The sequence below is a fragment of the Carcharhinus amblyrhynchos genome, chromosome 3 (assembly GCF_965287045.1).
Source record: "Carcharhinus amblyrhynchos chromosome 3, sCarAmb.v2.hapA, whole genome shotgun sequence".
NCBI lineage: Eukaryota > Metazoa > Chordata > Chondrichthyes > Carcharhiniformes > Carcharhinidae > Carcharhinus > Carcharhinus amblyrhynchos.
In genome coordinates this window covers 72,312,268-72,325,405 of record NC_137326.1, presented here as the reverse complement: position 1 = coordinate 72,325,405, position 13,138 = coordinate 72,312,268, and the positions used below count along the sequence as shown (strand labels likewise).

The 13,138-nt window shown below is 44.2% G+C and overlaps 1 protein-coding gene across 4 annotated transcripts in view; it reads right to left on the bottom strand.

Annotated features, from left to right (window-relative positions):
* Window positions 1–527, bottom strand: part of gpc5b (glypican 5b) — a 530,906-nt gene extending 530,379 nt beyond the window's left edge. For 3 of the 4 annotated variants that reach the window (XM_080185279.1, XM_080185280.1, XM_080185284.1), the window contains exon 1: window positions 110–526. In XM_080185279.1, coding sequence (XP_080041405.1) covers window positions 110–275 — 166 coding nt within the window. In that variant the 5' untranslated portion in view covers window positions 276–526. Of the gene's footprint in view, window positions 1–109 lie in introns of all 4 variants that reach the window. The other variant, XM_080185282.1, reaches the window with a different exon arrangement.
* Between the last annotated feature and the right edge of the window lie 12,611 nt (window positions 528–13,138).

Sequence of the window (13,138 nt, the reverse complement as noted above, 5' to 3'; positions counted from 1 at the left end):
CAATTGCTGAAATGTAAAGAGAAATCAAAGCTTGCTGTATTTGTAGCGGTTTGAGAAGCCGGGTAATTGCAATGGTTTTCTGAGATTGCACTTTTCTCTCTGAACTAACCTCTCCCGGGAAAGTCCGGCACCAGGTTCAGTGGTCCGATCTGTCGCAGTTGGAAAGCGGTCCGCACTTCATGGCAACTTGGGCTCCTCAGGTGGACCCCACTGAAGCGAGCGAGTAACAAGCACAGGGGCAGGAGCCACTTGAGCCGCTTCGGACTCAGTTCCATAGCGCAGCTAAAACCAGGCTGGACGACACGACTTGACTCCCCAAACTCTCTCCCGAATCAAAAAGAAAGGGGAAAGTTTTTTTTCTCTCTCTCTCCCCTACTCTTTGCAAACAAAAAGAGAGTTCTAAAAGTTCAGCGCATCATCCTGGGGGGAGAGCGAGGCAGAGTGTGGGATGTCCACTTTGCTCTCTGTTGCTGCTGTGGCTGTATCAAGGGTGAAGTGTTGGCCCAGCAGTGCCTCTGGAGTACAGCTCCACTTGCCTGTGCCGTGTGTTGGCAGCTTGGGGATCCGGGCTGTGTGCAGCAGCTAGCCCATTGGCTCGCTATTCTTAGCGCTGACAGTCTTGTGAAGCCTCTTTTAAAGCACCACCGCCCCCCAACAAACGTCTCATTGTTCAGCCGCTGCACTTGTCTCCAACCCCGCCGCTCTCCGGCTCACTTTGATATCTGCAGCCGAGTCTGTGAACCAGATTTTGCACAGGACTCTCTGGTGGATGGAAAGGAAATTTGTGTTTGTTTTTTTTAAAAAAAAATGCAGAATAGCGGTGAGGAAGAATCGACCCAAGATTTTGATTTTTTGTTAGCTGTGAAAGGAGACCTGTATCATTGTGTGTGCCTATCTGTGCGTCACTATCTTCCTTAACTATCTGTATAGCTAGCCATTGTCACTATACATCATTACCTAAAACTAAAATTAGCGGCGTCTGCCCATAAATAAACAAAGTGCTGGGGTTTATTTCTACAGGGACGAGATTGCTGAGCACAAAGCAATGTTAAATTTCTGTGCAACCTTGGAGCACACCTCACTGTTCTGCTCTCCACGTTACGAAAATGATACGGAAGCTTTGGTTTACAAGGATGATCCCAGAACTGAGGTTACACAATCGGAGGAGACTGACGGGGTTGGGACGGGACGGGCGGGGGGGGAGGCGGCGTTGGTCTTTAGTAAAGGAAAGCTAACATTGTAGAAGTCTTTAAAGTTATGAAAGGGTTCGATTAATACAACACATAATAAATCTGATCAGAAAACGCAGTGGGAAACCCCTTTATCCACAGGGTGGTCAGTGCACAACTTGTTACCATAGGAAATAAGCTAGATAAATCCATGATGGTGAAAATGAATAGAAAGTTATATTTAGGGTTAAGTGATATAATTTGGGAAGAGACTTGTGCTGAATGTAAACACTTGGTTGGACATGTTGGACCATTTGATTCAGGATGGCTTCTACACGCTCGTTTCTGATCTATTGACTGGAAGTAACTATGATATTCAATGTCTATTTGCCTGTCTTGTGGTCTGCCTACCTGTCCACCTGTTGCCAATATTGATCTCTATCCATATCTGTAATACATATATAATTCAAATGTATTATCTGTCAGTATGTCAGTTCTAATTAACAACTTGCATTCCCACCACTGTCAAAGGGTGCAGAGTTCAAATTCAAGACAGGTAGTGATTGGGGAGTCACAGCTCCAACAGCTCCAGGGGGATGCTTGCATCCAGTGAGTGTGTGTGCTAACTCCACCACCACCCCGCTTCACTCCCCATGTGTTGTATGGTTGTGGGAGCCCTCCCACTGTGTAGGACTAACATCCCGATTGGCCATTGAAGCATGTTTGTATCACAACAGTTAATCATGCAATTTTTTCTATTGTGAGGGTGCACTAGCTCCAAGTGGAATGAAGTGCAGCAGGAATTGAATCTGTGTTCTTTCACGGGCTGTGGTGTGAAGGCTTTTGGTTCAATGCAATAAACTGAAGGTGATATTCCAGTGCTTCCAATCATAAAATCAAAGACCATGACTAAAGAGGGGTGGTCACACAATGTGAGTCTCAAACCTGCAGCTTGGGTCTTCCTGCTACTTGCTGTTATGGGCATTTATCAGAGTAACTAGTCCAAGCATTAGTCCACCAACCTTGTCCTTGAGACCATCCAAGGGCCAGGAGCACTAGTAATCTCCCACTTGAAACCAGTTGCTGCTTTAGTTAAAGACGGGGATACGTTTATCCTGCACACCAGCTCCCAGCCCTCACCTTTCAGGAATGTAAGTCTGTAACTACAATCCATACCATCTCAATCATGGTTCGGCTGTTTGTATTAACTTTTCAAGGCTTCTCATTAGCCTTTGTATCATTTGTTTATTGTTTAAACATGTCCTCCTCTTCAGTTCCCAGTGGGAATCCAGTGCTTGTTGCTATGCATGAGTGGAGAAAGCTTGAAAAGGGGCCTGAGAGTGCAGAGTCTGATTATGTTTCTATGAAATCTCTTTGGATATTTTTGATTTTTGCTTGTTAAAGATGCTATATAAATGCAAGTGGTTGCTGAGGGTCAGTTGACTTTCCCTCACAATCTCACTGAAAACCTTTCCCGAATATTTATATAAGTCAAAAGACAACTCTTTCATTTTGTCTGAGGGAATGTGGGATTTACAGCCTACAATTCCTTCCTTGGTGTCGGAGTTTTAATCAGATAAGGGTGATCCCTAACAGAAGGTTAACACTTGTTGTTTATTGATGGGGAGAGTGATGGGGCCAGGATGGAGATGGTGGGAGGATAGTGGTGAATTGAATTGACAGTAAAGGTGAGCTTTGCAGTGTGGTTTACACCTCAGCTGACAGTCAGACTGCTCTATGCTTGTGCCACCTTATTTTGGAGTTCCAATCTATTATTCAGCCCAAAGCTGGCAGAGAGACAGGCAAGGCCACAGTTTTCTTTCCAAAAAATACGGCAAGCATTCATGCACTTAAGAAAAAGCTGGACCAACATGTGAGGGAGAAAGAATGTGGTGTTACTGTTCTACAACATAAGCTGTGGACCATAAAGACCACCATGTACAATTGGTCTAAATGGCCTATTTCTGTGTCACAGATTTTATTTAACAAGAGTTATAATTCAGGAGGAGCATACAGGCACTAATCTCAATGCTCACCTTCACCTCACAGTTTCACTCCACAGTTAAGACTGAGCTGGAAAAAAGAGAAGACAAGATTTGGTTCTTAAAACTGTCGATATCACTGAACTTTCCAGCTGTTGTACAAGGGCTGACTGTAGACTGAGCATGTGAAGCTAATCTTTTAATTGTCACAAAGCTTACGACTGACATAACACCTGTGTTTCAAGGCATTTATAACTATTCAGTATTACTTGTTCATGTTATCATTTTGTCAAATGGTTTAATGTTACCAGGAGAGCAAATACAGCTTTTCATGTTGGAGTGTATGGATTTGCAACCAGATGTAGTCTGTAACAGTATTCGTGTGCCGTAAAGTCTAAAGCCCCCAAAACGGAACCCTTACACAGATGTTCCCTCACTGGGGACACTTCACCCCTACTGCATCCAGCATCCTTGCCCCCTTCACCTGAAACCCACTGGAAAATGAGTAATGGCCACTAAAAATCAAATGTTTGACATCTTACAAAACTCTCTTTGATTTATTTATACAAGACTCCTGAAATGGTGAACAGATGTGAAATGTTTTTGATTCTGTAAAGTTGCAAATTTTGCAACACAAACCTCATAGTAAATACAAACCACTTAGAAGTCGCATTATTCAGGATTTTTATGTTTACTTTATATTGTTTTTTCCTGTTACTTTTAACTGATCTCTTTGCTCTGATCTCTCTCTTCCAAAACTCCAAGCTGGAGAGAAGGAGAACACCTACACACCGATTCTTCCTGGGTGAACCACTAGTGGCGAGATACCAGATGCTCCAAGTCTGATCCCTCTGAGATACACTCCCTGCTTTCCATTAGAGTAGCTAAGGTTTGTTTGACATAAGCTGTCATGATGGCCAGGGACTTCCAGCTCTGGTTGGCCACATTTCTCAAACTGTCAGCACATGACATCTTGCTTCAAAATTGCCTCATTTTGCCGCCATTTCATTGCATCCTAAAATGATACATCACAAAAGGAAACCAGCATGCCCGTGTCAGCTCTTTAGTAGAGTTCTCCAATTAATTCAATCCACTGCTTTTTCCCCATAGCCCCGTAAGCTCTTTTCTCTCAAAGATACATCCAGTTCCCTTTTGCAAGTTACTGCTGTATGTTCAATAGGTCTCACAAAGATAGCACATAGCTCTGCACATATATACAGGGCATAGCTCAAACTATGAGCTAACTCCATGCTTGCTTCTATACAGTTGTCTGTCCAGGCCACAAATGACTCTCATCTCAGGTCATACATCTCCTGACATCACCCTTGATGAAAAGACCATAACTTTTACTTCAAAACTAAAGGTGGAGGAACAGAGTCACAGAACTGCCAATTGGTTGTAACAATATGAAAAAAAAGTAAACATGAAAAAATTGTATTATTATACAACACTCCTTTACTCTCCCCTGAGCTTAACAAATACACACACATTACAATGTACAGCTTAAACTACAATGGTTTCAGTGATGCAAAGTCCCTTTAAGCACACAAATGGACTGTGGTCAAATACACACATTCCACTCCAGATCCCCAAGTGGATGTCTGTGGATTTCTCCTCCGAATTCCACCCCCCTCCCCCAGATGATTGTCAAGTAAAATTTTCCAAATTCCACTCCCAAAACATGCTTCAAAATTTCTTTCCCAATAATGCTTTCCATTAATGGTCTGCATTCTGAAATCCAGTCCCCATTTTCCAAATTACTTTTTTAACAAAGCTTCTAATCCACTTTTAACAGTGAATCCAGTATCCAGGTTTTATTATTTTTCTGTCTTGAATGCTGTACAAACTGTTCACAATCACTTTAGTTTGACTATTGAAATGACATCAAATGTTTGACTTACCTCTGAGGTTTGCTTCCCTACTTTAAATTTGGTTACGACAATTGTCTCTTTAATTCAGAACACTTTGTTTATTCTTCATGAATTCTTCTGGACAATACCTTAGTCTCTGTTCTCTTAACTTTGGTCATATGAAGACATTCTTTCTGTTCTAATTCCCTGGTTATCTGGAGTGTTTCTTGTTCCTTGGGAAACCTGCCTCTTTACAACTCCCTTGTCCTGTCCAATTTCTCCTGGTAGAATTGAGAGATGTTCATTCCCTGTGTCCTGTCTCCAACTGCAAACAAATTCAGCTAAATTAAAAGCAAAAAGCCTTTACCCTCTTAAAAGGACCTCCAGTTGCTAAGCAATGCCCACATGCTTCTGCTGGCCTACTTACTCTTCACGCTGTAACCCTCTCTAGTAGAAACACAGTTGGAACTTAACAATCACCACACTTACAAATACCTTTGTCCAGCATGAATTTAACTAGGTTTTACCCTTCCAGTCACAGAAACATTAAATTAAACCCACTTAAGACTATATCTTATTTCTAATTTTTCCCAATACAAATTTAAATTCTTTAAAACTATGTTTGTTTTAACATAGAAACTAGAAGCAGGAGTAGGCCATTTGTCCTTTCAAGCCTGCTCTACCATTCATTATGATCGTGGCAGATCATCAAATTCAATATCCTGATTTCCTACCCCCCTCCCCGCCTTCCCCTCCAAATCCCTTGATCCCTTTAGCCCCAGGAACTATATCTAATTATTTTCTTGAAATCATAAAACGTTTGGATAGTCAGAAGCTTTTTCCCAGGGTGGAAGAGTCAATTGCTAGGGGGCATATGTTTAAGGTGTGAGGGGCAAGGTTTAAAGGAGATGTACAAGGCAAGTTTTTTACACAAGGGGTGATGGGTACCTAAAACACACTGCCGGGGAGGTAGTGGAAGCAGATATGATAGTGACTTTTAAGAGGCATCTTGACAAATGCATGAATAGGATGGGAAAAGTGGGATATGGTCCCCTGAAGGGTAAGGGGTTTTAGTTTAGTTGTTCGGTGCAGGCTTGGACGGTCAAAGGGCCTGTTCCTATGCTGTAATTTTCTTTGTTCTTTGTTTTGGCCTCAACTATTTTGTGGTAGTGAATTCCACACATTCACCATTGAGTGAAGAAATTTCTCCTCACCTCAGTTCTAAAATGTTCACCCCTTAGTCTCAAACAATGACCACTAGTTCTGGGCACCTCTACGATCAGGAGTATTCTTTCTGAATCTACCCTGTCCAACCCTGTCAGAATTTTATAAGTTTCTCTGAGAGCCTCTCTCAGAATAACAGAATAGTACAGTGCACAAGAGGTCCTTCGGCCCATCGAGTCTGCACTGACACATGAAAGGCCCACCTAATCCCACGTGCCAGCACTTGGCCCATAGCCTTGAATGTTATGGCGTGCCAAGTACTCATCCAGGTACTTTTTAAAGGATGTGAGGCATCCTGCCTCCACCACTGTCCCAGGCAGTGCATTCCAGACCGTCACCATCCTCTGAGTAAAATCTTTTCCTCAAATCCACCCCCCCAAATCTCCTACCCCTCACTTTTAACTTGTCCCATTGTAACTGACCCTTAAACAAAGGGGAACGGCTGTTCCCTAGCCACCCTGTCTATGTCCCTCATAATCTTGAACACTTCAATCAGGTTAGCCCTCAGTCTTCTGTGCTCCAGAGAAAACAACCCAAGCCTGTCCAACCTCGCTTTATAACATAAATGTTCCATCCTGGTAAATTTCCTCTGCACCCCCTGCAGTGCATTCACATCCTTCCTATAGTGTGGCAACCAGAACGGCACACAGTATTCCAATGTGGCCTCACCGAAGTTCTATACAATTCCATTGTGACCTCTCTGCTTTTTTAACCCAGTTGATAAAGGCAGGTGTGCTATATGCCTTTCTTCACCACCCTATTAACCTGCCTTTCCGCCTTCAGAGATTTATGGACAAACATGCCAAGGTCCCTTTGTTCTTCAGAACTTCAGTGTCAGACCTTTCATAGCATATTCCCTCACCAAATTCCTGCTTCTAAAGTGCATCACCTCACACTCTTCAGGGTTAAATTCCATCTGCCACTTATCCGCCCATCTGACCATCTCATCTATATCTTCCTGTAATCCAAGACACTCAAACCTCACTGTTAACTACCCGGCCAAACTTTATGTCATTGGCAAACTTACTGATCCTACCCCCCACATAGTCATCTATGTCATTTATATAAATGACAAACAATAGGGGGCCCAGCAAGTATCCCTGTGGTACACCACTGGTCACTGGTCTCCAGTCACTAAAGCAGCAGTCTGTCACGACCCTCTGCTTCCTACCACTAAGCCAATTATGAATACACCTTGTCAGATCACCCTGTATCCCATGTGCATTAGCCTTCTTAATAAGTCTCTCATGTGGGACTTTGTCAAAGGCTTTGCTGAAATCCATGTAAACTACATTAACCGCACTACCTTCACCCACATACTTGGTTACATACTCAAAAAATTCAATCAAATTTGTTAGGCATAACCTCTGTCTGACAAAACCATGCTGACTATCCCTGATCAAACCTTGCCTCTCTAAATGGAGATAGATCCTCTCCTTCAGAATCTTCTCCAATAGTTTCCCAATCATAGACTTGAGACTCAGTGGTCTGTAGTTCTCTGGCTTGTCTCTACAACTTTTCTAAAATAGCGGGACCACATTAGCTGTTCTCCAGTCCCTGGCACCTCGCCAGTAAGAAGTCTCACAACACCAGGTTAAAGTCCAACAGGTTTATTTGGCAGCACAACCTTTCAGAGTCTCACTCCTTCGAACGCTGGCATCGCCACATCAGTAAAAGAACTATTTATGCCAATTCTTTGCTTCCAATCTACTAGCCAGTGTTTTCCTGACATACAGTATCTTCTTCCGCCACCCTGCTAGTTAGTGCATTCTGAATCACTACCAGACACTTGCCAAAATTTTTCGGCACTCCTCGCCAGCAGGGTCATCTGGTCCTGCCGATGGCAACCCCCCCACACTGCATTCCCTGGTGGTGGAAGGCACAGGCATGCAAAGCCCTGTGGACATCAGTGGGACTAGAGGATCCTGCCATTGGGCAATGGCAGACTGCCATGGGAAAATACACCACAGGAGAGTCAGAAAATACCACCCACTGTTTTTAAAAGATCTTTTTTGTTCTTTGGTAGACCACCTGAAATCTGTGTCACCTAGTTTCTCATTGTTCCACCAGTAGAAACAGTTTCTACCAAAGCCATCACCTCAAATGACCAATCCCTCAGCACAAACCTTTTAATCATCTGCCTCTTTATTGATTCTTTAAATGATTTTTGATTGTCAATCGAACAACTACATTTATCCTATGTCCCATAATGTGATAAACGATTAGCAAAAGTGTTCAAAGATTTTTTTTTACTCACCATTTTATGGCTCAATGATTGCCACCTCCCTTCCCTCCTCTGTTCTCTCTGCATGGGTTTCCTCTAGGTGCTCTGGTTTTGTCCCACATTCCAAAGATGTGCACATTAGGTGAATTGGCCGTGCTAAATTAATGTCCCAAGATGAGGTTAGGTGGATTAGCCATGTTAAATGCAGTATTACAGGAATAGGGCGGAGAGGAGGGCCCAGGTGGGATGCTCTTTTGAAAAGCCAATATAGACTTGATGGGCTGGATGGCCTCTTTCTGCACTGTATGGATTTTACAGTTTGCAGCAGTGTCTTAGAAATTAGAACATAAGAACATAAGAACATAAGAAATAGGAGCAGGAGTAGGCCATCTAGCCCTTCGAGCCTGCCCCGCCATTCAATAAGATCATGGCTGATCTGTCGTGGCTCAGTTCCACATTCCCGCCCTCTCCCCATAACCCTTAATCCCCTCTCTTATCAAAACCCATCAACCCGCATCTTAAAAATATTTAGCAAGGTAGCCTCCACCACTTCAACGGGCAGAGAATTCCAGAGATTCATCACCCTTTGAGTGAAGAAGTTCTTCCTCAACTCCGTTCTAAACCGCGCCCCCTTTATCTTGAGGCTGTGCCCCCTAGTCCTACTGTCCTTTCTGAGCGGGAAGAGTCTCTCCACCTCTATCCTATCCATCCCATTCATCATCTTATACGTCTCAATGAGATCTCCCCTCATTCTTCTAAACTCTAACGAGTACAAGCCTAGTTTATTCAGCCTCTCCTCATAGCTCAACCCCCTCAACTCCGGCATCAGCCTAGTAAACCTCCTCTGCACTCCCTCCAAGGCCAAAATATCCTTGCGTAAGTACGGCGCCCAAAACCGCACACAGTACTCCAGCTGCGGCCTCACCAATGCCCTATCCAGCTGCAGCAAGACCTCCCTACTTTTATATTCAATCCCCCTCACTATGAAAGCCAGCATCCCATTCGCCTTCCTGACCACCTGCTGCACCTGCAAGCTGGGTTTTTGCGACTCATGCACAAGGACCTCGAGGTCCCTCTGCACCGTCGCCTGCTGCAGTTTTTCTCCACGTAAGTAATAATCCTTCCTACCATTCTTCCTACCAAAGTGGATCACCTCGCACTTGCCAACATTAAATTCCATTTGCCAGTTCCTGGCCCATTCGCCCAGCCTATCTAGATCCTTCTGCAGACTCTCCACACCCTCCGCGCAATTTGCCGTTCCACCAATCTTGGTGTCATCAGCAAATTTCGACACCATGCACTCGGTTCCCTCCTCCAGATCATCTATATAAATGGTAAATAGCTGAGGCCCCAGCACCGACCCCTGAGGCACTCCACTAGTCACCAACCGCCAATCCGAATAGCACCCATTGACCCCCACTCTCTGCCTCCTATTTGACAACCAGTCCTCTATCCACGCTAACACCCTACCCCCAACTCCATGTCCCCTGACCTTATGCAATAACCTCTTGTGAGGTACCTTGTCAAACGCCTTCTGAAAATCAAGAAAGACCACATCCACCGGCTCTCCTCTATCCATCGCCCTAGACACATCCTCATAGAACTCCAGTAAATTTGTCAGACACGACTTCCCCTTAACGAAACCGTGCTGCGTCTGCTCTATCAAGCAATTCCCCTCAAGATGCCTCGCTATTAATCCTGTAATTAATTAATCCTGTAATTAATCCTGTAATTCCCAATGACTCTAGGGCAATGCTAGAAGGTTGAGCTTCTATGGATAAACACACTTCCCAGTTTAGTTCTGAGCCAAATAGACCAAGGACATTCAATCCATGGCAGGCTGGTCTAAGGAAGGGGAGAAATTCACCCGGTTCCCTGGTGTGTTCACAAACCAATGACAAGTTTGTGAATCTTGAGCAGATAGGGATTAAGCATTGGTAAAATGCCTCCATATCATTTCCCTAACCATTGAATAGCTCAAGGGCAAAGTGTGAATTGGTAAAGTTCACATTCCTTTGTACTGTTTTGAGGTGAAAGTTAATGCAAAGGATCAAACGAAAAGACAATGCCTGCTCCTACAGCAGGATGTAGTCCAAGAAGGCTAAGGCCTTCAGTTTATGCCAGGCCTGCCAGGTAGGCCCAAGGCCCAGCCAGTATTGCGGCTCAAGCGTCACTTACATTAGATTAGTGAGTGTTGAACCTTGGCAGTTTAGTGACAAAAACAATTTCAATTTTAGGCCATTGAAAGATGGTTGGAAGAGGGAAGATAAGCAATCAGCAGAGGAGTTAAATGACTGGGAGGAATGGGAGTAACCAGGTGGCAGTAAACAATAAAGCAAGTGTGAAGTAAGTGACCAAAATTGGGGGTCAGTGTTGGGATAAAGTAACACCATAATCTAACTTCATGATATCAAGATAGTTGATGAAGTAATGTAATGCAACACAGAAGGAGTTAACTTCCAGCAAATTCTACAATCTTCAAAAATATTGGGCTATAGACTCTGAACTCCAGGATGTTGTATTTGGGAGGTTACCCCAAAGATGCACTGGGTCAACAGCCCAGAGGGATAACGGGGCAACTTCACAGAAAGTTCATACTTCCGATGGGTAATTGCCCTGCACTGGGAACTATCTGAAGATCACAAACTTCGGATGATTCTGACTGTGTGACATCAATGGGTTACAGCAATAGTTACCCAGAAAAAATTAGAAGCATTAAAACCACTTCTAGTTTTTCAGTAACTATAGTGTGACACATTTCTATCTCCCACAGGATTCCCCAATTCTCCCCCTCCTGACTAGCCACCTCTACAATTACCCGTATGCACCTCCCACCTCCTCAGAAAAAACCTTTGACCCCCACAGGACTTCCCATGCCCACTCTCAACTATCCCCTCCCATCCCCAAGCCTGATCTGACAATACTCCTCTCTCCCCTGTCCCCAGGCCCAAGTTGATACCTGGCTCCCCCACCAGTGCTCATCGAACTCAGCCCTGCCCCTTCCCCCTGCCCTCCTCAGCCTGTCCTGACTCCCCACTGCTCACCTCCCCCCATTCTTGATTCCTGTCCTTCAAACAGGCCTGTCCTGTCTCCCTGCCACCTCCTATCCCAACTCTTCCCAATCCTCAGTCTGTTCACAAGATAATTCTGGGTGACATAGGCCCTGCTCATCTTATCCATCCCAGAATGAAATACAAACACACACATTATGAGCAGCAGTAGGCCATTCAACCCCTTGAGCCTGCTCCACTATTTGATAACATTGCCTACAACATACCAATGATGATAACTCAAATATAATCAAATGGCTGTAAACTAATGTGACATTGTGAAAGGGGCTTTATAAATGTAGGTTTTGTATTTCATTCATTACACCTACAAGAAGTAGGCAGAGTGACTGGAGCAATGATGAAATTGGAGGCTCAATGTTGAGTCTCTAAAGATAATTAATCACAGAGAAATCAACTGATGTTAGGAAAGGCACCAATGCACATTTCCACAATGAGCTAAACACATTCTACACCCGGTTTGAGCAAGAGGTCAGCAAGAGCACGCCTTCCTCCCCGGAGACTGTGGCCGACCCACTATCCGAGGTCACCATCGCAAATATCGGATCAGCCTTCTCAAAAGTCAACCCACGGAAAGCGACTGGCCCAGATGCATGCACTAGCTGGCGGGGCTATTCACAGACATCTTTAACCTCTTACACCAATCTGAGATCCCTACCTGCTTCAAGAAGACGACTATCATCCCTGTTCCAAAGAAAAGCCAGGAAGCATGCCTTAATGACTACTGCCCAGTGACTGACATCCATCATTATGAAGTGTTTTGAAAAGTTAGAATGGATCCATTCCTGCCTCCCAGATTGCCTGGATCCATTAAAGTTCACCTATCAACGCAATAGTTCCACAGCAGACACCATCTCCCTGGCCCTACACTCAACTCTGGAACACTTGGATAACAAAGACACTTTGGTCAGACTTCTGTTTATTGATTACAGCTCAGCCTTCGATACCATTATTTCTACAAACTCCATAGCCTGACTCAACTCCTCCCTCTGCAACAAGATCATGAACTTCCTAATCCACATACCATGACTGGTAAGGGTAGGCAACAACACCACCTTCACCATCATCCTCAACACAGGTGCCCCGCAAGGCTGTGTCCTCAGCCCCTTACTATACTATGGCCCTCTACATTAAAGTCCAAATCTACGTCATGAAGAGCAAGGGAGGCTGTATTAAGTTGTGTGGAACCCCACTGCTACTGAGCCCATTTTCAATCCAACTTTCGATCCCATGGGGCCCTACTTTACTGACCAAGCTTCCATGTGGAACTATGTCAAAAGCCTTGCTAAAATCCACCACCATTTCCTAGAATCCATTCAAGTTTCTCAATTAGACTGCATCAAATGCATTAGCTGCGTTGATTGTCCTTGAAACCCTGACAAGTTCAATCGAGCTGGTCAGACATGACCTTCTCTGAACAATCTACACTGATTGTCCTTGATTAAACCATGTCTTTCTAATCATACTGTCCTTCAGAGAGTTTTCCAATAACTTGCACACCACCAAGCCTAGGCTGACTGGCCTGTAATTACCTCCTTTCTCCCTTTTTAAAGAATACAATGTTAACAGTCCTCCAGTTCTTAGGCATCATGTGTGTAGCCAGAGAGGACTGGAAAATGAT